General features: G+C 39.2%; 1 protein-coding gene across 4 annotated transcripts in view; it reads left to right on the forward strand.

The window, feature by feature from the left end:
• The window catches only part of LOC126095306 (transducin-like enhancer protein 4), a 468,367-nt gene extending 442,198 nt beyond the window's left edge, over nucleotides 1–26,169 (forward strand). For all 4 annotated transcript variants that reach the window (XM_049910100.1, XM_049910101.1, XM_049910102.1 and 1 more), the window contains 9 exons: nucleotides 3,227–3,325; nucleotides 3,617–3,670; nucleotides 3,907–3,998; nucleotides 6,368–6,736; nucleotides 7,929–8,178; nucleotides 9,074–9,253; nucleotides 13,221–13,505; nucleotides 16,228–16,386; nucleotides 22,075–26,169. In XM_049910100.1, coding sequence (XP_049766057.1) covers nucleotides 3,227–3,325; nucleotides 3,617–3,670; nucleotides 3,907–3,998; nucleotides 6,368–6,736; nucleotides 7,929–8,178; nucleotides 9,074–9,253; nucleotides 13,221–13,505; nucleotides 16,228–16,386; nucleotides 22,075–22,182 — 1,596 coding nt within the window. In that variant the 3' untranslated portion in view covers nucleotides 22,183–26,169. The remainder of the gene's footprint in view (nucleotides 1–3,226; nucleotides 3,326–3,616; nucleotides 3,671–3,906; nucleotides 3,999–6,367; nucleotides 6,737–7,928; nucleotides 8,179–9,073; nucleotides 9,254–13,220; nucleotides 13,506–16,227; nucleotides 16,387–22,074) is intronic.
• The last annotated feature ends 1,096 nt before the right edge of the window (nucleotides 26,170–27,265 follow it).

Here is a 27,265-nt window from a genome sequence, read left to right on the forward strand (position 1 = left end):
TGACTAATCGCTAATATTAACGTAACTTTGCACATTTATCCGGCGTTCCTATTAGATTGCCGTTAGAGGTACACGAGGTACAGTGTTAGTAATGAGCGGTCGCCGGCCTGGGTATCTGTAACGGTTTATGCTCTGGATAATGCCCTTGTTTAATAAAAAACGTGACTCGTCAACAATAGGCGCTTCAACCGTTCAGACATCAAAAATGGTTCAAATGGCTCTGAGCACTATGGGACTTAACTGCTGACGTCATCAGTTCCCAAGAACTCGTATGTATGTACGCTTCTTGTATAACTTAAGTGCCATTCATATAACATTCAAACGAAAAACGTGTGTTTGTTGCAACTACATTAACTGCCGTGTAGTGAAAAACAGATACTAGCATACCGAGTGGATTCAAGCCTTAAAAGACTCAACTCGTCGCTCTTAACGGAACAAAATCGACAAATGTAAAGGGGTACCGCAAAAAGGGTGATAGGACCGTTACCGTTCACAGTGCATATAAATGGTCAAGTAGAAAGCGGTGCAAGCCCTTTGAGACTATTCGCAGGTGATGCTGTCGTGTATAAGAAAGTTAACAACGCCAGAAGACAGTACAGACTCGTAGAATGACGTACGGAACTGGCTCTGGCAGTAAATAAATGCAACGTATTGCGCATACGGAAGAAATCCACTGCTGTAAATCCACGATATTAATGAAAAATTATCGGAAACAGTATCTGCGATGAAATATCTAGGTGTTACCTCATGTGGGACGACTATATAAACAAACAGCAGGAACAGTAGATGACCGGATATGGTTCATACGAATAATGTTAGCCGGCCGATGTGGCTGAGCGGTTCTAGGCGCTACAGTCTGGAACCGCGCGACCTCTACGGTCGCAGGTTCGAATCCTGCCTCGGGCATGGATGTGTGTGACGTCCTTAGGTTAGTTAGGTTTAAGTAGTTCTAAGTTCTAGGGGACTGATGACCTCAGAATTTAAGTCCCATAGTGCTCAGAGCCATTTGAACCAATAATCTTACGAAAATGTGAATCGCCCCCCAAGGAAGTGTCTTTCATAGTGCTTGTTCGACCGATTCTTTAGTATTGCTCATTAGTCTGGGGCTGTTACCGTGTAGGACAAACTCCAATGGCGATGCTAGAATAGAGACGGTGAGCATCACGGAGAAATTTACTATTGAAATTTCGGGCGAGAACCTTCCGGGAGGAGTCTGACAACACAGCTACCTCCCACGTACATCTCGCGAAATGACCAGGACAATAATATTATAGAAATGAGAGCTAATGCGTAACGACAACGAAACTTTCCACGCTTCATTCACTTAAGGGACAGAGAAGGGATGGATCAGTTAATCAGTTAATGGTATCAGGAGTAGCATCCAGGTGGCGTGCGGAGTATTTATGCAGCGTCAAAACGTGTTAACAGTCAACATAGATTACACGAAAACATTCCACAGGAAAATCGGTACCATCTCAGTAACACCAAAATAGACAAATTTCTTTCATGAATGTCAAAAAATTCTGTTATGTAGGAGGCATATCTAATTTATATAATTCGAAAGTCAAATTGAATCATTATCATCATCAAGATGCTATTCTTGCAGCTTACACTGCCAGCAGAATAAATAAACAATTAAGACTTTTATCCATTGTGGATGTGGAACACTGCGACTGTGGTGTGAAAAGGTTTTCAGAAATTACTGCAACCAGTCGCCTTTTATGTAGATGTATTTTATTTAACCATGACCGGTTTCGAGCTGCCTAGCAACTCATCATCAGATGGTATATACATTTAGTGCTTTTTTGTACCCATTGTGTGGGTGGTTGAGTATCTGTGGAGATAAATCTTTCTGCAGGTATATATATCTCTTTTAGGACGTATTTTTGAAACCATTGTGTCTTGTTTTTCACAATTACACAATTTGTGACTTACGTAACACTGCCATCCCTAATTTGCCAATTCATGAGTGAGTGTGTACCCGTAGTGTTTTCACTGTAGTCATAAATATGGCGTTGTGCTGCTTGTTACGAGGTAAATTGTCGCTGCGAATAATTATCAGTGAAGTTCATGATACGGAAATTACCTGATACTGAACAGTCGAGAATTTCAGAAGATGCACACAATACTGTGTGTGTGTGTGTGTGTGTGTGTGTGTGTGTGAGAGAGAGAGAGAGAGAGAGAGAGAGAGAGATCGATCAGTAGTGTATCGACAGACAGACTTGATTGCGTAACTTGCGACGTTAGCACAAGCAAGGAAATTCGCAGTATTTTGCTCGCCCATTAGCGATCGGAGATCTTTTGCGTTTGAAGCTGCTGAACATCGGTGACACGCTGACAAGCTCATAGGAAATCAGATAATGGGTTGTTAGAATGGAAATAATTGTCTAGCGAGTATGCTGTTTTTCTTCCTTTCGTTTTCGATTAAAAGGAAAAAAAATTAACGTTTTGAAACAACAGTAACAATGTGTGTCAGAAGATGATACGCAAGCTAATTTAACTCTTCGTCTAAGTTTTTTGCAGTGTACTTATTATTCCTTTATTGTAATCATGCCTAGGCTGCCCCGAAATTAGATCTGCTGGTAAGGTGCCGGAAATAGAGGAAAGGTTGTCACTTAAGGTTAATATCGATCGAAAATAATTGCCGTTTTTCTTATGGCAGAAATAGTTATTTCGAGTCGTTGCACGTTGTTGCGAAACGTCAGTCATATAAAATAATAAATTTCCTCTCCCTTTCAGGGCGTTTAGAGACATTACATATTTCCCAAATATTTCTACTATGTATAGCCTACTTTGTCACCATAGTTTCACAATGAGACATTTTTTTCTGTTACTTTTAAGGTAAATAAATGAATGCCAAAATTCCGATATGATATATGTACGACGAATAAACATCCAAGTTTGTATGCAAGTAGGGTTTGTTAGCAACTCAGAATTAATGAACAACAGTCATGGCAAAAGTTGTATAGCATATTAATTTTAATCCCAACTCTGAGAGAACTGCTTCCTTCCAGTTTAAACACAAGCAAGAATCCACTATGTGAAGACAGGTGGAAATTATTATGGGATTTTTTTTAATCTCCCGATTAAACTGCTGTTTTTCTAGAAGTTGATACTGAAATGAAAGTTACAAGCAATAGGAAGCTATTATTTTCTCGTTTGCTCGCTTCACTCGATAAAATCAGCAACTGTTGAGCTTACACTAGTTTCCTGTTGGCCTTTCCAGAGAAACTCAATCTCACCAGCAGAGCGGGAGAAATACCGGCCACGTAGCTCACCTGATCCTGAACACAAGAAAATGAAAAAGGAGGAGAAAGACTGCCACGTAAGTTACAGAAGTTGACATTCCGTCAGTATTATGATAAATGCAGTGCTTGACAAACTAAAATGGTCCTCTTAAATTTTAAGTGTCTCTCCTGAAACTATAAATAACTTCAATCTGCGTTGAACTCTTTCACTAAGTCTTCCGGTGTTGTTTGTCTGTTACTTATACGTTGAGATAATTTATGAAAATTTTTTAAATAGTTGTAGCGAAGGAAGTAAATTTTGTTCAGTGTTACTACTAAAACTAGAAAGTGTCCTAGTTAAGGATCTGATACTTAACATTGTGTTTCAGGCAAGTGATGGGGAGAAGAGTGATCAGGACCTCGTAGTGGATGATGCAAGTGAGGTTAGTGACATTGCTTACTTTGATGTAATTGTATGCTTAAGCTCTACACATTATTGAAGCACTACCATAATATGTTAGTTCTTAATGCTGACAATGAGCTGCAGTTCCAAAAGGTATTAGATGTACACTATATTTTCTGTCTCCACCAACATCTGACTCTGAAATTGTTTTAATATTGCTCTTTATATACTAATGGGCGTAATGAAATAAAAGTCGATCATTCTTTTGTCATGCAGGATCCTGTTTCACCACCAAATGGCACTGCATCCCCTCGAGAAAATGGACTTGACAAGCTTGCACCAAAGAAGGAACACATTGGACCACACAGGTAAACACATTGTAGATTTCTCACACAATGTACATGTAAGAATGTTTGTTTACTTCTGTGTGAGAAAGAAAGAGTATGTACTTGCTTAAACTCCGCCAAGAGATAAATTGCAGATTGGTACTTGGAGAAATGTAGGCTTATTGTTAGCATTATTTGATATTACGTACAAATAGTACAGTGCATATACTTATCGACTGCACAATATGTTAACAAACAGGTTGTGAGGCACACGGGTCTATACTTTTTGAGATAATCATAACTTTGTGCCTGTGTAAGTGAAATTCAGCGCAGGAACTTCAATTAATAGTTCTATTGACAAATTAAAAAATTTTTGTTTCTTGAAAGGCACCATTCAAAAGAATACAATATTCAAAATGAATAAATAATTTTTCTTTTTTATTTGTCTCTTTCTCTTAGCAGCTCACAGCATTCACTCTTCTACTTTATTTTCACAAGCTTTAAATTATTTTTTATGCCTCACAATAAGTAGGCATATGCCACCGAATTACTCTCTGTGCACGGCGGTCCAGCTTTTTACGTTTCCTGCGTCAAGTAATACGGCCGTCAGTGAATATCACGAGTGTTTTACCAGCCTTAATCCTATTTCGTGTGGCATGCCTGAACTGGGAATTGTTTCATCCAATCAGTTATGAGCGGGACAGAAGTTAAACTTGGAATGTGAACAATAGTGCAATATATTTTTACAGATACTACATGGGAAAAGTTAGCGTAGCAGTGAATTCTGCTGACTTACAGAAGGTGGACAAAAATACGGAAATACAAAAAACAACACAACATATTACCGTGCCTAATACGACATAGGAAAACCGAAACAGCTTTGAGTCATCTTGGAATGGATAAATACAGTTCCTGTATGGTTTTTAAGGGATTCTTATACCATTCCTCAAGCAAGATATTGCCAAACTCAGCTGACAGTGATGGAGGTGGATAGCAATTGTGCACCCTTCTCTTCAAAGTAGACCACAAAGGCTCAGTAATAGATGTCGTGACAGTCGTGCCAGGGGGAATGCAAAAATTCATCCCTGTGCTCAGAGAACCTGTCTCGGAACATAGCGTGCACACACCCGGCCAAGTGACTTTCACCCATTGCTCTATACTCCGGGTTTTTACGGTTTCGGCAACACGTACTCCTGTTACGGGCATTTCTATCACTGATGTGTGATTTTGGAATTGCAGCTTTCCTGTAATTGCCTGCTTACGGAGCTCTGTTTGTGTTGTTTTGGTGCTGATAATTTTTGTGAGTGTGACATACAGTTCTGCAATGACTTTGCAAATGCCCTCAGTTTTCCTCTACAATACTGTTTAGTGACCATCTGTCACGATTACTCGGTGCACACTTTGGTCCGCCTTGTGACTTAAAGGATGACGATTTTCCACTTTCCCTGCACGCAGTATAAATCTTAGGTACGGTGCCAAACTCTTCGGCCCTCTCGGTTACGGAAGCACCCACCGTACGTGCACCGACAGTTTGCCCACGTTCGAACTCCCTCAGCTCCGACATAGTGCGCTCACGACAACACGGAGCACTGTTCTGACCGGGATTGACATACGCGACATACTGAGGTCATTGAACAGGCGCTCTTCCTAGTCAGATACGACACCACGACCTGTAGACTCGATTAGTTTAAGCACGAATTTCTCGCACTTGCTCCGTATTTTTGTCCGAGCCCTGTACGTTTAGCGATGAAGCACACAGTAGTCAGTGAGTGCCCTCGATTAAATGTGGAAGTTTGTGGGCTTTCATTTGCTACCTCACACTCTTGTTGGAGAAGGAAACTGAGGAAAATGTGTCGGTATATTTTTGGCTCTCCAGTTAGGTTGACGATTCCTTCATAAAGCACAATATTTGATCAGTTTGACTGGATAAGTTCTTTTGATATTATGACTTGTGGCCTTAGATGTCCTCTCCACACAGACTCTGAACTGAAAGGAATTATCAGTGCTGTGGTGCTGTTTGTAACTGTCCTTTGATGCATATTTGCTTCCTGATGACCGTATTAATGTACTGTGAAACATACGTCTGTTTTTTTATGTAATTAGCACATTCGAATGCCCGAAAATATACCGACAAAATGCCGTCGATCAAATGTTTATTTGCCGGAGCCATTATAAAGGTATCGGGAAAGATGTAAAAACACAAATCCTCCAATAAACCGGTTATCAAACCTTAACCGAATGCTACAAGTACCGTCAGAGAAGTCGACGTGCAAACTGTGGGACGGTAAAGTAGTACAGATTAGTGCTGTTGTCGGTAAGAAAGTGATACGGGAGTGTGCGACTGTCTCCGTAATACCGCAGTCTACTGTAATGTCGCAGATATTTTAAGTTTAACCTTTAAAATGTTCCAGCCCGAGGAGTGGAACGTCGTCAAATGCGAGCACTCCCTCGACGAAGAAACTGGACGGCGAGAAACCGACGACTCCGATCTCGAAGTCCGTGACTCCGACTAGCGGCGGCAGTAGTGGGGGCGGTAGTGCCGCAGGGGCGGCCGGGGGTAGTGGGCTGAAACCGGTGGTGAAGCCACCCTCGCTGTACCCGCACTACCTCGCCGGGGCCGGGCCCCACGAGCTGCAGTCGTACGGTGCCGCTCTGCACAACAACTTACCGCCTGCACTCAACAGTTACCCGAGGCCACCTCTGGTCAGCTACGAGCCGCACCCGCAGATGAGAGCACCCCTCGGGCCTGCTGGCCTCGGAGGCATCCCGGGAGGAAAACCGTAAGTTGCCGGTCTGTACGTGTACTAAATATTGTCGAGGGACTGGTGGTCCTTCGTGTTGCGAGAGTCGAGCTAAAAACGAATGTAATTTTTTGGTCTTCTGCTTAGTCTCACAGCTTAGCAAAAAGTATTCTAGCTTTCACAGATCACATTATTCTTTAATAATCCCAGCAACACAGAAGGGAGAAATATAATTATTTACGTAATGTCTGAGCCAACTTTTGTAGTATTCACTTGTAGTGCTGGAATCCCAGGTAAATTAATGATGTGCAGTTATCACTCTGAACTCACAGAAGACTAAAATATTAGTCTTGTTTGGAGCCAACTACATACGAATTGTTTTGAGGCTCAGTGAAGTATGTTTACTCACGACCAAAAGAATTCACCCAGAATTGGGCCGTTGCTATGGAACGAAAAAAAGAGCCGTCGTTTCTTTTACACTGACCGGCCACATTGGCGTGCAGTTGTCGTAGACCTCTTCCTGGCGAGGAAATCTCCGTCGTGTGAAATATCGTCGTGAGCCTTCGTAGTGTTCCAGTGGTCGTTTAAGGTGGATTCATTTCGGGTACCACATTGTTCGTACTAAGTTGTCTTGCCCGTCACAATTAGCCCACTTTATCAGCTGTACCTTGGCCAGTTACTACAAAAATTCTGCCTGGAGTTATTTTGAGCCATGCACTGCCATTTGAAATGTTCTCCATATGATAACATTATTTGGGGTTGCTCAACTTTGCAGTAAATTCTTGTCCTTTCCTCACAACTTCTGTGTTTCTCATTCCATCCGAAGCAAGGTATGCCAGTATGAAGAGTTTGTGTACTTGAACTTACTGGAGAATGTATGGAAGTAACATGAAATCACACATATAAAAAAATTATTGTAGCAGTGTACTGTATGGATTTGAACATTTTAAATCTTTATGTTTGTCATGAATACTAAGTGTGCAGTGCCTCACATTTCAGTGATTGAGTCCTGTGTCACAAATTTGTGTGTGGTGTGTGTGGAGAGAGAGAGAGAGAGAGAGAGAGAGAGAGAGAGAGAGAGAGAATATAGTTTGTGAAGTAGGATATCACTGATATTATTAAAGAGTTTTAAATGGGTAGTGAATTTCTGTGGGTCTGTTACTTGAGATATAGCTTAAAAATATTTGTTATACATGCAATGTTACTCAGACATAATATTTCTTTGGAACAGGGCTTACTCCTTCCACGTCAGCTCAGATGGCCAAATGCAGCCCGTGCCATTCCCTCCAGATGCACTCATCGGTCCGGGCATTCCGCGACATGCTCGCCAGATCAATACGCTGGCACACGGAGAGGTTGTGTGTGCAGTCACTATCAGCAACCCTACAAAGTATGTTTACACTGGTGGTAAAGGCTGTGTGAAAGTGTGGGACATCAGCCAGCCTGGCTCAAAGAGCCCTGTTTCGCAGCTGGACTGTTTGGTAAGTGTTGAGAAATGCTGTTCAGTGTTTGTTCTAGTTATTGATTAAATTCTGTCCTACCTTAAATTTAGTTAGCGAATACGGTTGAGATGTGACACGAAAGCTAGAGCTGTGCCAAGAAAACTCGCGACAATAGAATAATGCAAAATCGGTCATTTCTACCCTACAGAGGTTAAAGTCAGTAGAATAAAAAAGTAATGAGGACAGATGCACACATAAGGTACACAGAAAATACTGAGCAGTTGGCAGCAGCACAAGAAAGCAGCAAAGATGTACAATAATCTCTCAGTCTATTCCTTAACAAACCTCAAAACATAGATTAATTTAAGCCAGTGTTTTAGGTTGGGTCAGAGGATTGTAGACTATCTGTGTGTTCTTTTAAATAATACTTTAGAGCAACAGTTGCCAACACACTGTTTTAGTTTGCCTTTTTTCCTCCAGTAAAAAGTACAGGGAGAGGTACTGGTGGATTGTGAGTGTAAAGTCCAGGAGGCATTCCTAGGTAGTTTATTTGGTTAGAACAGTTACCACTAAAGACAAGGATTGAAACTTAACTCTTGTCTGTGATTTGCTCTTTCATCTCTTAAGGAGTTTCAATAGAGTTCCAATATTCGTCACACCTGTACTCACTTCCCAGGATTTTATCAGTGTGAAGGCTGTAAAAAAGGAATATGCCAGTAACAGTGACTGTAAATAGTGCTTTGTAGCAACTACCAAAAAAGAAGAAAAGTCTTTACTACTTAATAGCACGTTTGCTTTGTTTGAAGAATCTTCAACAGCTCACCCTCAACTCGAAAAAGAGAGTGGAGGTTCCACGAGACGAGGGCTGTTTGTCATATTAGCATGCCAGTTAAAGTGTTCCATCAGTAATGCTGATGTGTTTTGCTACTTACAGCAACGCGACAACTACATTCGCTCTGTGAAGTTGCTGCCAGATGGCAGGACTCTGATCGTCGGTGGAGAGGCGAGCAATCTCAGCATCTGGGACTTGGCGTCCCCTACACCACGGATAAAAGCCGAGCTGACTTCTAGTGCGCCAGCTTGCTACGCCCTCGCTATCAGCCCAGATTCGAAGGTAACCAAACCCCCAGTGTGTGTTGTTGTTCAGTGGTATTAACTATATGTGGTTAGTTCTGCAATGCGTATTATTCATTCTTTTAGCAGTTCATTCTTCTAGTAGTTGCCATACCAAGCATTGCTTTATGTGAAGTACGTTCCCAGTGTGGTCAAACATAAAAGTTCAATGGTTGTCAAATGTAATTACCCACAGTACATGAATAGTTAACTTCAAAGATTTTTCTTTTATGTTTTTCTTAGCTTTGTTATTTGTGACTTCACCCATGTATTTATGTCACAGATACTGCACACATTCTTCCGGCCACCTTCTCCCTCTCCCCCTATCAGCCCATTTTCACCCCCACCTCAGTGGGAGATGATTTTTACCCCCACAGTACTTCTTTCCAAACAATAACTAGTAGGTGTACTACTTGACTGTGATCTAGTGGTTTAGGAGGAGATGTGGAAAACAGTTTTTTTTTTTGTGTGTGTGTGTGTGTGTGTGTGTGTGTGTGTGTGTGTGTTTTTTATCTATTTCAGAAGAAGACTTTCTAGCCAAAAGGTTATGCATTTAATAATCATAGTTGTCATCATGGTGCTGGTTGTCCTCTGTTAATCAGTTTTACACATATACTTGATATGTCATCTTACTTCAGTTTAAGAGCAAGGAAAAACATACACTCCTGGAAATGGAAAAAAGAACACATTGACATCGGTGTGTCAGACCCACCATACTTGCTCCGGACACTGCGAGAGGGCTGTACAAGCAATGATCATACGCACGGCACAGCGGACACACCAGGAACCGCGGTGTTGGCCGTCGAATGGCGCTAGCTGCGCAGCATTTGTGCACCGCCGCCGTCAGTGTCAGCCAGTTTGCCGTGGCATACGGAGCTCCATCGCAGTCTTTAACACTGGTAGCATGCCGCGACAGCGTGGACGTGAACCGTATGTGCAGTTGACGGACTTTGAGCGAGGGCGTATAGTGGGCATGCGGGAGGCCGGGTGGACGTACCGCCGAATTGCTCAACACGTGGGGCGTGAGGTCTCCACAGTACATCGATGTTGTCGCCAGTGGTCGGCGGAAGGTGCACGTGCCCGTCGAACTGGGACCGGACCGCAGCGACGCACGGTTGCACGCCAAGACCGTAGGATCCTACGCAGTGCCGTAGGGGACCGCACCGCCACTTCCCAGCAAATTAGGGACACTGTTGCTCCTGGGGTATCGGCGAGGACCATTCGCAACTGTCTCCATGAAGCTGGGCTACGTTCCCGCACACCGTTAGGCCGTCTTCCGCTCACGCCCCAACATCGTGCAGCCCGCCTCCAGTGGTGTCGCGACAGGCGTGAATGGAGGAACGAATGGAGACGTGTCGTCTTCAGCGATGAGAGTCGCTTCTGCCTTGGTGCCAATGATGGTCGTATGCGTGTTTGGCGCCGTGCAGGTGAGCGCCACAATCAGGACTGCATACGACCAAGGCACACAGGGCCAACACCCGGCATCATGGTGTGGGGAGCGATCTCCTACACTGGCCGTACACCACTGGTGATCGTCGAGGGGACACTGAATAGTGCACGGTACATCCAAACCGTCATCGAACCCATCGTTCTACCATTCCTAGACCGGCAAGGGAACTCGCTGTTCCAACAGGACAATGCACGTCCGCATGTATCCCGTGCCACCCAACGTGCTCTAGAAGGTGTAAGTCAACTACCCTGGCCAGCAAGATCTCCGGATCTGTCCCCCATTGAGCATGTTTGGGAAGCGTCGTCTCACGCGGTCTGCACGTCCAGCACGAACGCTGGTCCAACTGAGGCGCCAGGTGGAAATGGCATGGCAAGCCGTTCCACAGGACTACATCCAGCATCTCTACGATCGTCTCCTTGGGAGAATAGCAGCCTGCATTGCTGCGAAAGGTGGATATACACTGTACTAGTGCCGACATTGTGCATGCTCTGTTGCCTGTGTCTATGTGCCTGTGGTTCTGTCAGTGTGATCATGTGATGTATCTGACCCCAGGAATGTGTCAATAAAGTTTCCCCTTCCTGGGACAATGCATTCACGGTGTTCTTATTTCAATTTCCAGGAGTGTAGTTGACACATACAGTCAATTACATATGTGTATAGGTCTCGCTTGACAAGAATGGGGCACAGTCGGCTGTGGCATTATATTAGGAACCATCCAAGCATTTGCTTGAAGTCATTTAGGGAAGCCAAGTAAAATCTAAATCAGAATGGCCATAATGTACCCCCTTGTAATTCATATCCTAGCACGCTACTCAGTCTGACAACAATTTTTAAGCCGTTTTCCATATTAAACCAACTTGATTTTCGTAAAGTTGGTTTTGACTTTGTGATGAAAGATGGAAAAGCAGAGTAATAATGTGAAATTGGCACACGTACAACACATAATTGACTCACTGACTGCAAATACATTTAAAATTATGTAGATATTTTGAGACAATAGAACCTGTTGATGGTAGTGTAGTGTACAGATATATAGTGTAAGGGAAAAAAAATCTTAATTCTTTTATTGTCCAATAGTGTAGTTTTAATCAGTTTTTTGTGATGAAAAGTTGAATGTCTGAACAACTCCAGTTTGTATTCACCTTCAGCACTATAATATTTGTATTCCAAATAGTGTTAACACAAAATCTCAAATTGTACCTCAGACTGACTGAATAACAAGCATTCCTTCTGCTATGTCTTCTCTTTGTTAGTAAGAGTAATGACTTCATCTAATGCTAATTTAAAACCGCTATAGTATTTACATTTCATAGTTTGAGCTCCACCGTGCCCTCATCCATCTACACAACATAACTTCTTCTCTCTGTACGTGCAGTTCTTTTAATAGCGGTTTTTGATGGTTGTTAATTTTCTGAACTGAGATAGTGAGTTCTAACCACATGTGTTCAGTATATTTACGATTTTCCAGTACGTACTATTACCAACATTGTTTCTCAGAATGTGTTGATGCTTATGTTAGCAGTACTACTACTGAATATGTGTGTATATGTTGTTCGAACAACATTACCTGTTTCCAAACAGTAAAATATACAAAAATTACTTTTGAATTGGCGTAATTGATTCAGTGTCTTGAAATGATTGAATTAATACAGAACACTGCTTGACCAATATTGGACTAGGCCTATATGTTACTGTAACTACTTTGTTTGGTTAATGCAATATACTGTTACTTTTGGACTATTTCTCTAAATATGCTGACAGATTACAGTCTTAAGAGTATACATTTTCCCTCTTCCTTTCATCCAGTTTTCTTATAACCCAAGAATAACTCATTACTGCAGGCCATCTCAAAATTTGTATTTATGAGCAGTAAATCTAATTTTGTAATTAGTGAAAAGTGCACTTTTTACTTACTGTAGACGAAACCCTTACTGTCTTATTTGGGGGGATGAAGGGGGGGGGGGGGGGGAGAAGCATTAAATGTGGTAGAAGAAAGACAACGAATGGCGAAATACTGAAGGACAAATTTTTTAGGGCACAGTTTAGCGGGACACAATATTGTAAGCAGGGAAATAAATTAGTCATTTACATTGTGTTAATTCCCATTGTCAACATATTGTTACTTTGTTAAGTACTTCATGTGACCTTCCTCTCTTCTTTCCTCATTTCTTCGTTTTCCTTTGGCGATTTCTGAAGAAGAAACAAATATATGTGATATGTGTGATAAATTGTTCATTGAAGGCAGTACTTTCATACTGTAATAAATTCACAGAGTGCCCAAGCTTCACACTGGTAGCACATGGATGATGTCTTGGGTGGCAGTAATAAATTATGTACACAAACCTTCCCCGTGAATCAGTCAGTTTGTTAGTGGAAACCGTACAAAAATCCGTACAGTATTCTCTCAGATTAGATGTAACGCACAGACCAAAAAAAGACATGTCAAGTGATCTGTAATCTGTATAAATGTGGTACATGTAGCTGTATAATGTTATGTATTTTTAAAAATTTTTTCTAGGTGTGCTTCAGCTGCTGCTCAGATGGCAACATTGCTGTATGGGACCTCCACAATCAGACTCTGGTACGACAGTTCCAGGGTCATACGGATGGTGCCTCTTGTATAGACATTTCAGCAGATGGCACTAAATTGTGGACTGGTGGACTCGACAATACAGTGCGGTCGTGGGACTTACGTGAAGGCAGACAGTTACAACAACATGATTTTACATCCCAAATATTCTCACTCGGTTACTGCCCTACAGGTGAATGGCTTGCTGTTGGAATGGAGAACTCCAATGTTGAGGTGAGTGCAGCAATGGGTTATTCCCATACAAGCTATTAACACAATACCTGAGCAAAATTCCAGTGTATGAGGAATTTTAAGCTAACAGTGGTAGCTGTGGAAGCATTCATCTGTGAGCTGAATCTCTGAATCTGGTTTTTGATTCTGAAGAGCTGTGTAATGTGGGGGATAGTTTTTGTGTGTGTGTGTGTGTGTGTGTTTGTGTTTGTGTGTGTGTGTGTGTGTTTGCAATTCTCACTAGTGGCTTTCAGCAAATGCGTGATTTATTTCGAGAATTGAACACACTATACATTTAACTATTGGAAAGCTATAATTTACAAGTATACAGTGAGATTTGTACTTGTGTCCGTAATCATTAATCACATTAAAATATTGGGTCTCAGTTAACAATATGTATGAAGTGATGCTAGTGCGGAATATGTGTGCTCTAAAGTACATGTTACATGAACACTTCTGCTCTGGATTGGGGCATAATGTTGGTGTCTTCGCACGAACAATTATTAGAAGTTTGCTTCGGGTTAAATAAGTTTCTCTCCGGAGTTCTCATTTCAGTTGTTCCCGAAATCCCGTGTTGTAAATGCCAGGTTAGTTTTCAACAGGGATGCTATCACTATAGCCGTTTTTGTCCTTTCTTATCTTTCTGCAATCTGAACTTATACTTATATGTACTTGAGTGTCAGCATGAAGTTAAGCCTTTCTTTAAAAAAAAGTTCCTTACTTTCTCTGGTCTACACATACAGTATAGATTTGCTGCCCTCTGATAATATTAAAGCAGTTTTTGCAAAGGTTAATCAATAATGTCCTGAAGATTTTTGTAGCCATTGAAATCTAGGAAAATTACCTAATATACATGGTGTTGCAAAATAGTACCAAGAAAGTTTGAGTGTGTTTCTTAAGAGGAGAGATTTGTTAACATTGAGTATAGATTTAAGTGTCAGGAAGTCGTTTCTGAAAGTATTTGTATGGAGTGTAGCCATGTATGGAAGTGAAACGTGGAAGATAAATAGTTTAGACAAGAAGAGAATAGAAGCTTTTGAAATGTGGTGCTACAGAAGAAAGCTGGAGATAAGATGGGTAGACTACATAACTAGTGAGGAGGTATTGAATAGAATTGGGGAGAAGAGAAAGTTGTGGCACAACTTGACTAGAAGAAGGTATCGCTTGGTAGGGCATGTTCTGAGGCATCAAGGGATCACAAATTTAGCATTGGAGGGCAGCGTGGAGGGTAAAAATTGTAGAGGGAGACTGAGAGATGAATACACTAAGCAGATTCAGAAGGATGTAGGTTGCAGTAGGTACTGGGAGATGAAGTAGTTTGCACAGGATAGAGTAGCATGGAGAGCTGCAACAAACCAGTCTCTGGACTGAAGACAACAACAACAACAACATCAAAAAGCTGCTGCATAGGGGGCCTCGTCTCTTACGCATGTGATGCTGTTGCCTTGGTGGATGACGGTTTCAGACGTGTTCCTATCCTCAATTTGTTCCTCAAGACACTATATACAACCCCTCGAAGTTTGTCAATTTCATTTTGTTACGTCCTTTATATAGGAAAAGTCATTTTGGTACTTCACATTTGATGTATCTTCTGCATATGTGCAGAGTTTCAAACAGTTCCAATATCAATTGTACAATTTGTGCTATATGATAAAACTGGACCAATAAAAAATCAAATCAAATCATATCAAATCAAATGGCAGGGCTGTAGTGAACCATCAAAAGGGCACCTGTGTGAGATACTTCATTACAAGCATTGTGCTGTAATGGAATTCTTGGTTTTGTAAAAAGAAAATGTGGTGAAAATCCATAAAGTTCAAAGTTCGTGTGCAGTGTATGGTAATGATGCAGTTGATAAGATTACTGTTGGGTGATAGGTATAGAGAGTGAAAGCATCATGGGCTCCACGATCAGTCGCATTAGAGACATCCTGTCACAGCCACTGCTACCAATATGGTGAGTTGCAGGGGCTCCATCATTTGTACAGACCAGTGCACCACAACTTTGAACATGTTGAGAGAATTGTAATTCATGCAGTGAAAACATGGCTACGAGCACAGGACAATAACCTTACCAAAAGGAAACACGGGTTCTGGCATAAGGCCTTAGAACATAATGGAGACCAAGTAGAAAAATAATACATTCAAAAGAAAAATTGATTTATATTGCCACCAACTCTAGCTCTTAAGAATAAATATGATAGGATAAATTGTAGAGCATTATTTACTGAATGACCCTCAAATTAAAAGTGTAGCTTTTCAAGGTACTGAATACATTGTAAATTGCTGATAAGCAGACAGACAGCTGATGTAATTTTTCTCTCTTTGGGGAAAAAAGCATCTAGTACCCATGCACAGATGACATGGTACTGACTCAAATTAAAATTATAGTAAAAACAATACTAATAAAAAATGAATAGTGAATCTTGTGTAATTGTCAAGTTTCCTGTCTTGTGAGGATTAGTGTCATTGTTAAATGTTCTGTAGTCTTCATCCCCCCCCCCCCCCCTTATTTTACATTCTATTTAAACCATGTAAAGAAAGAGAATCAGAGAGAGAGAGAGAGAGAGAGAGAGAGAGAGAGAGAGAGAAAGATGGCACAACATTATACTCATTATAGTACATCGTAAGAAATTGAACAAATTGCTTTGAAAAAAGCCCTTTTCGTACCTTTTGTGGGTCAGAATGCTTATTTTTAAATATTTGTTCATGTATTGTTTCAACAGGTGCTACATGCAGCTAAACCAGACAAATACCAACTTCATCTTCACGAATCATGTGTGCTTTCTCTGAGGTTCGCTGCATGTGGGAAATGGTTTGTGTCCACTGGCAAGGACAATCTCCTCAATGCATGGCGAACTCCATATGGAGCATCTATTTTCCAGGTAATTATCAGTATTATAAGGTTTCATATTCTTGGCTCCAGATGCTAATTTACATCACCTAAACTACAAATAGTACTTTCAATTGTTTTTAGCGTAGTATGAGATTGTGAAAGGAGTGACAGAACAAACTAGTAATACAACAAACAGAAAAATGTTTACTGTGAAACACCAAAGCACGTTGTCTCACTGATTTATTTTCATCTATAGTAATTAATAACAATTTGTGTAACAAAACAGTAAAAAACAGTCCTCCAAATTATGGCAGTTGTCCATCAACAGCTACTTGTGACCTGTGCTTCCACCTGTCCTTTTTCCATCTCTGTATTGCAGAAGAAAGATGGAATATCACTGTTTAATGCTAAAATATAATAAATTGCAAAGAATGAAAATGTAACAACTGTAACTGAGTGCTGTGGAGATAACAGCAAAATTATAATTGTGGGAAAGATAACAGTAACACATTATTTGAGGAAAATATTTTTTTTTTTTTCTGTTTAGCAAAGGAAAAATTTTTCTCAGTTTCGTGAAGCTTTTGGATATCTCTGCAGAAATACTTTCATGTATTAGTGTTCAGTGTGCTAATGTGCCTAATGTGAAAGCGACCCTGATTGGATTTTAGATTTTAATAAGCAATGAAAACTGATAATTTGCTGGTGTATATCATTGTGTCCGGAGCTCGTGGTCTCGCGGTAGCGTTCTCGCTTCTTCAGCACGGGGTGCCGGATTCGATTCCCAGAGGTGTCAGGGATTTTCACCTGCCCCGAGATGACTGGGTGGTGTTGTGTCATCTTCATCATCTTCCTTCATCCCCATTACAGTCGGAGGAAGGCAACGGCAAACCACTTCCACTAGCACCTTGCCTAGTACGGCGGTGCAGATCTCCCGCATTGTTCCCCTATGCTCTGTCGAGAAGCGTGAGACTTCATTTCGTTCGTTCGTATATCGTCGTGACACTGCAGCGATATTGTTTCATTTATTGTGGCTGATTTAGACTGATTTACTGAGCACTGTTTATAAAATATTTGTCTTCGATACTTGAAATGTCAGTGAAGTTCACAGCAAAGATGTAATGGAATGGCTCCCAGAAGGAATTCCACGTACTGCAGTCGGGTATGTTAATCTTTTGACACTTCCATTAAGGAAAATTATGTAGGGCCATCTAATTGACACAGTTTTGGACACTAACAAAGCACTGTCAGGAGTAACTATGTCACAGGAGTGTCAAGTTTCATGTGTAGGTACACGTCCTAATGAAATCTAAACCTTTGTAGACACTATTTTTTGTAAACTGGAATTACAGCTGGCAATAACAAGAGAATAGTGGACATAAAAATTGAGATAGAAAACTGTCAACCCAGAGTAAAGTTACAGAAATTCAGAACGGTGAAGCATTTTCACTGATTGATGTGAATCGTAGATAAGTGAACAGTAGATTACAAACAAAATAAGAGAGAATAAAATAACATTTTATTGGGTCCTTGATCAACTTCAGACTGTACCATGTCGATTGCAGGTTTACTGTCTAACATTATATGAAGTACTATGAAGCAGAAAAACATTTGTGATGAAAGACTTTTATATATATTGGACTCCTGGGAAATAGAACACTTCTGTAGAGGAGACTGCATAAAACACATTTCTGCAACTTTTTCACAAGTATAGTTTAACTGTTTTGGAACCGTTTGAAATTGGCATGAAAGAAGCTACTTAAGGAACCCATAGGTCTGGTGCAAGAGCAGCCAGCATTAGTATGGGAATGTGACTGAAATGTCTGTGACCTTACGTGTAAATTTTTGCTTACAATATTCTGTTGTCTACACAAAAGGCTGATGAGCATCCAGATTTGTGGTAGATTCTATTGTCTCCAGTGCACACTTGTATAAGGAGAGATCAGGACTCAGGACGTGTGTGTGTGTGTGTGTGTGTGTGTGTGTGTGTGTGTGTGTGTGTTTGGGGGGGAAGGGGGGGGCATTGATCTACATTTGTACACCAGACGTCGTCATATTGTATGTGACAGGATAAATTATGTTCCAGTACTGTTCATACAGTTGAAAAAGAATGGGTAGCTCAGAGGTATGAAGTAGTGAAGGCAGCAGAGGATCAAGTAGGTAAAAGACGAGGGCTAGTAGAAATCTTTGGGTAACAGAAGAAATATTGAATTTAATTGATGAAAGGAGAAATTATGAAAGTGCAGTAAATGAAGCAGGCAAAAAGGAATACAAACATCTCAAAAATGAGATCGACAGGAAGCAGGAATGGCTAGAGGACAAATGTAAGGATGTAGAGGCTCATCTCACTAAGGGTAAGATAGATACTGCCTACAGGAAAATTAAAGAGACCTTTGGAGAAAAAGAACCACTTGCATGAATATCAAGAGCTCAGATGGAAACCCAGTTCTAAGCAAAGAAGGGAAAGGAGAAAGGTGGAAGGAGTATATAGATGGTCTATACAAGGGTGATGTACTTGAGGACAATATTATGGAAATGGAAGAGGATGTAGATGAAGATGAAATGGGAGATACGATACCGCGTGAAGAGTTCGACAGAGCACTGAAAGACCTGAGTCGAAACAAGGCCCGGGGGGTAGACAACATTCCATTAGAACTTGTGACAGCCTTGGGAGAGCCAGTCCTGACAAAACTCTACCGTCTGGTGAGCAAGATGTATGAGACAGGCGAAATTCCCTCAGACTTCAAGAAGAATATAATAATTCTGATCCCAAAGAAAGCAGGTGTTGACAGATGTGAAAATTACCGAACTATCAGTTTAATAAGTCACGGCTGCAAAATACTAACGTGAATTCTTTACACACGAATGGAAAAACTGGTATAAGCTGACCTCAGGGAAGATCAGTTTGGATTCCGTAAAAAATGTTGGAACACGTGAGGCAATACTGACCTTACAACTTACCTTAGAAGAAACATTAAGGAAAGGCAAACCTACATTTCTAGCCTTAGAGAAAGCTGTTGACAATGTTGACTGGAATACTCTCTTTCAAATTCTAAAGGGAGCGAAAGGCTATTTACAATTTGTACAGAAACCAGATGGCAGTTATAAGAGTCAAGGGACATGAAAGGGGAGCAGTGGTTGGGAAGGGAGTGCGACAGGGTTGTAGCCTCTCCCCAATGTTATTCAATCTGTATATTGAGCAAGCAGTAAAGGAACCAAAAGAAAAATTCGGGATAGGTATTAAAATCCATGGAGAAGTAATAAAAACTTTGAAGGTTGCTGATGACATTGTAATTCTGTCAGAGACAGCAAAGGACTTGGAAGAGCAGTTGAACGTAATGGACAGTGTCTTGAAAGGAGGATATAAGCTGAACATCAACCAAAGCGAAACAAGGATAATGGAATGTAGTTGAATTAAGTTGGGTGATGCTGAGGGAATTAGATTAGGAAATGAGACACTTAAAGTAGTAAAGGAGTTTTGCTATGTGTGGAGCAAAATAACTGATGATGGTTGAAGTAGAGAGGATATAAAGTGTAGACTGGCAATGGCAAGGAATGCGTTTCTGAAGAAGAGAAATTTGTTAACATCGAGTATAGATTTAAGTGTCAGGAAGTCGTTTCTGAAAATATTTGTATGGAGTGTAGCCATGTATGGAAGTGAAACATGGACGATAAATAGTTTGGACAAGAAGAGAATAGAAGCTTTCAGAATGTGGTGCTACAGAAGAATGCTGAAGATTAGATGGATAGGTCACATAACTAATGAGGAGGTATTGAATAGAATTGGGGAGAATAGAAGTTTGTGGCACAACTTGACTAGAAGAAGGGATCAGTTGGTAGGACATGTTCTGAGGCATCAAGGGATCACCAATTTAATATTGGAGGGCAGTGTGGAGGGTAAAAATTGTAGAGGGAGACCAAGAGATGAATACACTAAGCAGATTCAGAAGGATGTAGGTTGCAGTAGGTACTGGGAGATGATGAAGATTGCACAGGATAGAGTAGCATGGAGAGCTGCATCAAACCAGTCTCAGGACTGAAGAGCACAACAACAAGAACAACAACAACTACTACTACTACTACTACTACTACTACTGTTAATCCTCCTCCTGTACCACTGAATTATTATGGGTGACTGAAATGTATGTTCATACGGTATTCCTTCCCATCTCAATGATGTTTTCATTGGTTGATTAGTGATTCTGATCGAGGGAAAGCTCTTCTGCTCTGTCATTGTTTAATCTGTTGTTCAGTTTCCATCTTCAGTACACAAAATAAAGTTCTCAGTTTTTTTATATAGAGTCCTCAGACAAATATTAAGGACTGTATTTATAGAGGAAAGTAGATGTAGATAGGATTGTTGAAGTACTGATACTGTAAACTGAGACAACTTTGCCAAGCAAGACAGCTTTGCCACTTTATGAAGCAAGATTTTATTTGGCACCCTACCAAATTCCTTAATCATCCAGTAGAGGTGCAAGTGCTTTCATTGCACATGGCAAACTATGAAAACGACAGATTTTGCATGCATTTTAGGTGTACAGAAGTGTCTCACATTGCCCAGTCATTCTGACCTAAGTAAAAACTATTTCTTTTGTTCAGTGCAGTGTATAATTAAGTTTGTGAATCACTTTTAGAAATCAAATAGAGTGTTGTATTTAGTATAATAATATAACTTGGCAATGTTGACCAGGAAGTGTGGTAAAAATTGTAGAACTTTCTCAGTTTAGAATTCTGCATTTTCTTATTTCTTTCATACTTTTTTCCTTAACTGATTTTTTTTTTGTCTCTGCACATGTCGTTAAAATGCCGAGGCTCGTTACAATCAAACTGGAAGCACACAGGTGTGAAAATTTTTGCTGTGAAGAGGATCGTAACTCAGCAATTTGTGAACATAATCAAATGAATGGCACAATGGCCCAGCATCTTACCCAAATAATGCTTGAAATGTTTGTTGTGATAAAATTCTTGATTAAAAAGTGTGTCAAGCAATTTAATAAATGACTGTATAGGGAAACTTATTCACGCCTATGGAGACAAGGAGTTCAAGATGTCGTATCTTTATACAACAGACAGGGAAAGAGGTTTTATTTCCCATATGTGCCAGTTGAAGCCACCCTGAGTGTAAAAGGCATGGGGCACGTAAATTTTTCTTTTCTGAAAATATTGAGCATTTCTTTTAACTTTGAAGATCTGAAATTTTGTTTATACTTTTCTGTATAAGTTTCTTTGTAACTGTCTTTGCATTAAAGTGTTTACTGCTTTAAACATCTGTTTCTGCAATTTCTTGGTCATTTCTGCTCATTTTAACACCATCTCATTTTTTAACGTAAAAGTAATAACTAAGTTGTTATCTGGTCACGTGTTATGAAACTAGACATCAAGACTCATGTTTTAGGATGGCTTCAAAGAAGCTGTGCAACACAGGTTTTAATAAATGTTTGTTTAAAATTACACCCCATTTCTCCAATTTACTCTTCATCAAATGGGAACCTGCTTTGGCTTATAAAGAATGTCATTCATCTGAACACTGTAATTACACAATGACAACAGGCTTTACAAGGCAAATAGTTACGTTGAGTAGACTATATTACATATTCATTTTGTACTTGCTATATAGCACATTGGCAACAATGGTACATGTGCTATACATGATTCATGTTAACTTGCTTCTTGACCCCTATATTTTTAACACTCTCCACACTCCACCTGACGTTTGTTGTCTTTATTTGTTTTGCAGTCAAAGGAGTCATCATCCGTGCTGAGCTGCGATATTTCAGCTGATGACAAGTATATTGTGACAGGCTCAGGTGACAAGAAAGCAACTGTGTATGAAGTTATCTACTGACCAATTTATCCATTCTTCTGAAATACTGCAGATGTGATACTGTGAATGTGTTTCCGGCATGAAGAACTAAGTGTAATTTTGACAATACACGCCAATAAGAAAGTGCTTGGATCCTGAGCTTACTGCTGCACAGTTAAATATGACATATTGTGAGTATAAAAAAGGAGGAAGTGTTTGGAAACTCTGGAAGAACTCTCAGGTGCATTATGTTGAGGAACAAACTGTTATTAGTGGACAACATGGAGTTAAAGATAAAACAATGGGCCTATTGTATAGAGAAAATATATGGCACCATTCATTTTCTAATTGTTGACTACACACATGTAATAAATTTTATTGATGTCGTACACCTTTAAAATAGTTTTATCTGAAGTTCTTGTGCTCTTAATGTAAATGTGTATGTAGTTTCTTATAAAATAGATTTTTAGTTTTGCTCACAAAAAGACTGCTGCATAATATTTATGATATTGGCATGTATGTGTGGGAAAGATTTTGAGCTTCATACACTTGTCACTGGATCTGAAGAAATATATTTTCCATAAATTTAGGATTATCACATGTTGGTAACTAAAGCTTAGAGATGTAAACTCTGTTTCTTTTGATGTCTTATTACCATTACTCATTTTATGGTAACTTTCTTTAATACTTCAGATGTCCCTAAGTTATTTTAATTGTTTTTGCTTATCTCGTTTCTACAGAATTAGTCAAGATTTGTAAAATGTGAGTCAAATTGCTTAGTTTTTGAGGTATTTTCTCATTATGTCATATTATGAAAGCCTTTGTCGTTGTTGAATAACCAATATTAAGTGGACCACATATGATCACTGTTTGAAATGATTATTGTGTTTGACAGTTGTAGAGAATATTGTCTGAAGCTCAAAGTTGTTCACTCAAATATCTTGAATGATACTACAATGGTAAAACCTTTGTCCTAGTTTTGTTTGGCTGTATTGAAAGTTATATCAGCCTGGAGGAATCATCCTTTTTTGTTATTTGGTATCTTTGTAGGGTGCTGAACACCATAATGCAAAAGCTGATGTTTTTTGACCTTAAAAATAATTTATTATTCACAAACACTGTTTTATTGTGAATGCTTTTGTTAATTACATCTTCGTACTTTGATAAATATTGTTGCTCTACTCAACTGTACAATGTGAGAATAATAGATTTCTGTCATTATTGACCTTTTTATTTTTTCATTCATAATTATAAATATGATGAAAATAAAATAAATTTGACATTTTTGTTTGTAAGCAGTGTTCCATGTGGTCTCTAAATTATAATGCATTGATATTTATATAGTTCTCCCTAAGTGAGCAACTCACTCTATAATCACTTTGTTCAAATTTCTTTATTATGTTTCTATTGATTTAATCAATTGAACTGTACAGCTTTATTACCTTTCTATGTAGTAATTCGGTAACTAAATCACAAAGTGGTTATAGGTATGAGAGAAGCTTATGGGTGGTTCTCCTAGCTAGGTTTATACTTGCATATTATTGGGTACTGCTTGTATTTATCAGCAGGACCTGCCACCTAAATTTAATCTTCATCCTATGGTCAGACATAATAGTACATTTTTCCAATGTACCAAACAGTTTGTGATGGGACTGCAGATGATCATTGTTCATGCTTCAATGAACATTGTTAAAGTAAAGGTGTTGCTAGCTGTTATCATACAGCAAACATGAAAAGCACAAAACTTTTAATGTGAAGACAAAAACTGGCTTCTTCATTGACTAAATGTGCATGCATTTTGTGACTACCTTGTGCCAATAAGTCACAGTTTCAAGCACTGCTGATTACATGTACCAATTATATTAAGAAAAGTTAATGCATTGCTTAAATATTTGTTGGCAGAATGATTGCAACTGTTGTTCGTTAGGTTGAGAATGTAATTTGCCTCATTGGCTGTATTGTTTCAAATTATTTAAAGAACAGAACCTTATATTAAACATTCAAACATGTTATTCATTTTTCAAGTGTGATAACCATTTGAAAATGCAAACACAAAACACACACATCAGTTTTGATCTAGACAACTACCAGTGTGGTAACCTGTATCACCTGAATGTTACATTTGATGGAGATAGGTGGAATTTTTATTTTTATGTCTTTTCTGTGGGACAGGCTTGTGGTGGTGTGTTTTCTATCACTAAATTACTCTCTTTATTACTAACATCTTTGCTATGTTTCTGTTCTGGTTTTTAAAATTTGTATCATCTTCTTCACATCCATAAGGTGCATTTTTCAAGTCTTTTCAGTAGAGTAGAGGACATATTTGCAGTTAATAGATGCAGCCAAACTTCTTTGATGTCTTGCCATTTTTTCTTCCTTGTTTGAGAACAAGAAAGAAGTGGAGCAGCAGATATGTATTCTTTGCAATACAGTAATTAGCAAATCTTTTCTCACAGACACTAGATATAATGCTTTGTTCCAGTTTTCATTTTGCAATTAGAGCTTTATGGAGCTGTAAAAGTCATATATTGCATTTTGTAGAAAGACATTTTAATAATGCTGTTTGCTAGTTTGCTTACAATAGTAGTATTGTGACATACCATTGAGTGCCTAACTTCAGTGATGACATGGAATTTGTTTTAGATCAAGATTATGCTAATCTGATCACTGTTTCACGCATTGGTATCTGTTCTTGTTAATTGATAAAACTAAGTTTTACTGTTGCCTTTTGTGAGAATGTTTTCTTGTGGATGCTTTGTATGGTCAGTTTGAAGTTAAAATTTTTCAAGACTCTAAAACCATATTTCTGACCCCATATCTTCATTGAAAGGAAAGTTATAATTCTCCATTGAAACTAATGTTATAATTTTCTTCTAGAACGTACTCAGGAGTTGATTGTGGTACATAAGCAAACTACGGATTAGAAATGAAAGCAGAGAGAAAGAAGTTTGCTAATGTATGTAACATGCTCTCATTTAAGAAATGTGTTTGCTTTTTGGACATGGGATACGTCAGGTTGACATGGCAAGTCGAGGTGTGGACCAGTTTCAACCCACTTCAAAGCATGACCAACACTGTCACTCATCAGATATTTAATGCTACTCGTTTAATATATTTGTATGATTTTTTTTCCAATAAGCAGTGCTATACTGTGAATTATGGCTTCAAATATACAGCAAATATGTGCTGCTGTTGTACAGATTGTTTACCTGAAGGGGGGAAAATTTGATATTTTATTTTTATAGCCAGTGCACACTTGAAAATTTTTCAGATATATCTCATTAAGGCAGCTAATTAATGCTACAAGCTATTAGCAGAAGCTCAGATCATTTACCACTCTTGGGCACACCATGGAAAAAAAAAAAAAAGAATCACAGAGCAACATGGTACCTCACAAGAATTAAGCAAATATTCCCTTCAAACAGAACAAAAGAACATATGTTTCAGTTGCCTCTTCAATTTACTGTGATATGTATATAAGCTATACATACTGATAACACAGGAAAGATCTACCTGTGATTCTATTACTGTAAGTCATTTATACATGTCAAGTAAAACAAGCAGCCACATTCTACCTCAGAATGAAACAAGTATTTTTAATTTTTGTTTTCCTTCTTCAGAAGTGTAAGTAAGACACACAGAAAAAATATTTCTACAAAATGTATATTGTAAAATATGTGACGATTTATGTGCTGCTTAATGAGTGTTGTTATTCAGAATTCTGTATTGATGACCTCTTTAGAAATTTTTCATAAGTTGCTCCATCATGGAGGATTCAGGTATCCAATGAAGTTTTCTTTTAATGAACTCTGTAGCTGAAACTAATCCTTCCTAATAATTAAGAGTGGTTTCAAGAATCATTGTAACCTATTGGAAGTTCTTCTGTTCAGACAAAGCTGTTTGGTATAACTGTTATCTGCATGTGACGCAGAGATCAGTTTTAAAAGGGCATGATATTTCTGTTGCTTTGTGTAACTATGAAAATTAAAATGTTTCTTTGTGCATAATAAAAAATGATATATCATTTAATGTTAAATTTTGTATTTACTAAGGATTATGCACCTGATTTTGATTTGTTTGTGAATAACAAATTTCATGCCTTCTACTGTCTGATTACTGCCTACATTTCCTCATGTCCAGTCTGTCTTACAAATGTCTAGTCTCTCTCTCTCTCTCTCTCTCTCTCTCTCTCTCACACACACACACACACACACACACACACAGTGGGAACAAAGAATATATCCATGGTAAATTATTTAGACTACTGTTGAATCAAAAAGTATTTTGTTAGTTTTGTTACGAAAAGGTACATCATAGGTTCTAGAGAGAACACTTGTGGCACTGAATACAGTGTGTCCCAAAAAGTATACATACTTTAGAAGAATGACACAAACTGCAGACATAATCCTATAATGAAATTTTCCTCTGCTGTAGTGTGTGTATTGTGGTTGGTAGTACAGATAAGTTGGTTAATTGAAACTTGGACAGAATGAAAAATTTGCTCATATGTGTTGGGTCATGATAGATTCACGTACGTTCTGATACACTGTTTTAATTTGTCAGGGCTTTTCTGAATGGTTTGAGGAAAGGATAAAAAGTTCTTGGATTTGACAGTGGAGCTACTTTTTGGTAAAAACATTAACAATCTTATGTATTTCTGTTTCAGGAGAATGCAATTTTTCCAACCTTTGCCAAGGGAGTAGATTCCATCTGGAATGTCAGTGGACAGCTTGGAGTCAGGATGCTTGTGGAGTATTGGCAGGCAGCATTGTGTTGGGAGTTTGTTCCTAGGGCCGTGTGGTAGTTCTCTTGTGACCTTCTGTACCACGCGACATCAACTTCGTGCCGATTTTTGGTTGCTTGCCACACCCTTCACAAATGTGTCGACTTTGAGCTGTCCAGCGACATTTCGATATAGCATAAACCGGTTGAGGAAAATCAAGTTTACATACAATACACAGCACGACATGTATTACAGCTATTCTCATTACATGACATTTATTGGCTGTGATAACTCCAAATGAAATGATCTCCTTACAACATAATCCATCTCTCATGCTATATACAGATCAATCTGTCACCACAACATAAATACGAAATCTCTACATATAAGTGCTATGCCCTC

The sequence above is a fragment of the Schistocerca cancellata genome, chromosome 8 (assembly GCF_023864275.1).
Source record: "Schistocerca cancellata isolate TAMUIC-IGC-003103 chromosome 8, iqSchCanc2.1, whole genome shotgun sequence".
NCBI lineage: Eukaryota > Metazoa > Arthropoda > Insecta > Orthoptera > Acrididae > Schistocerca > Schistocerca cancellata.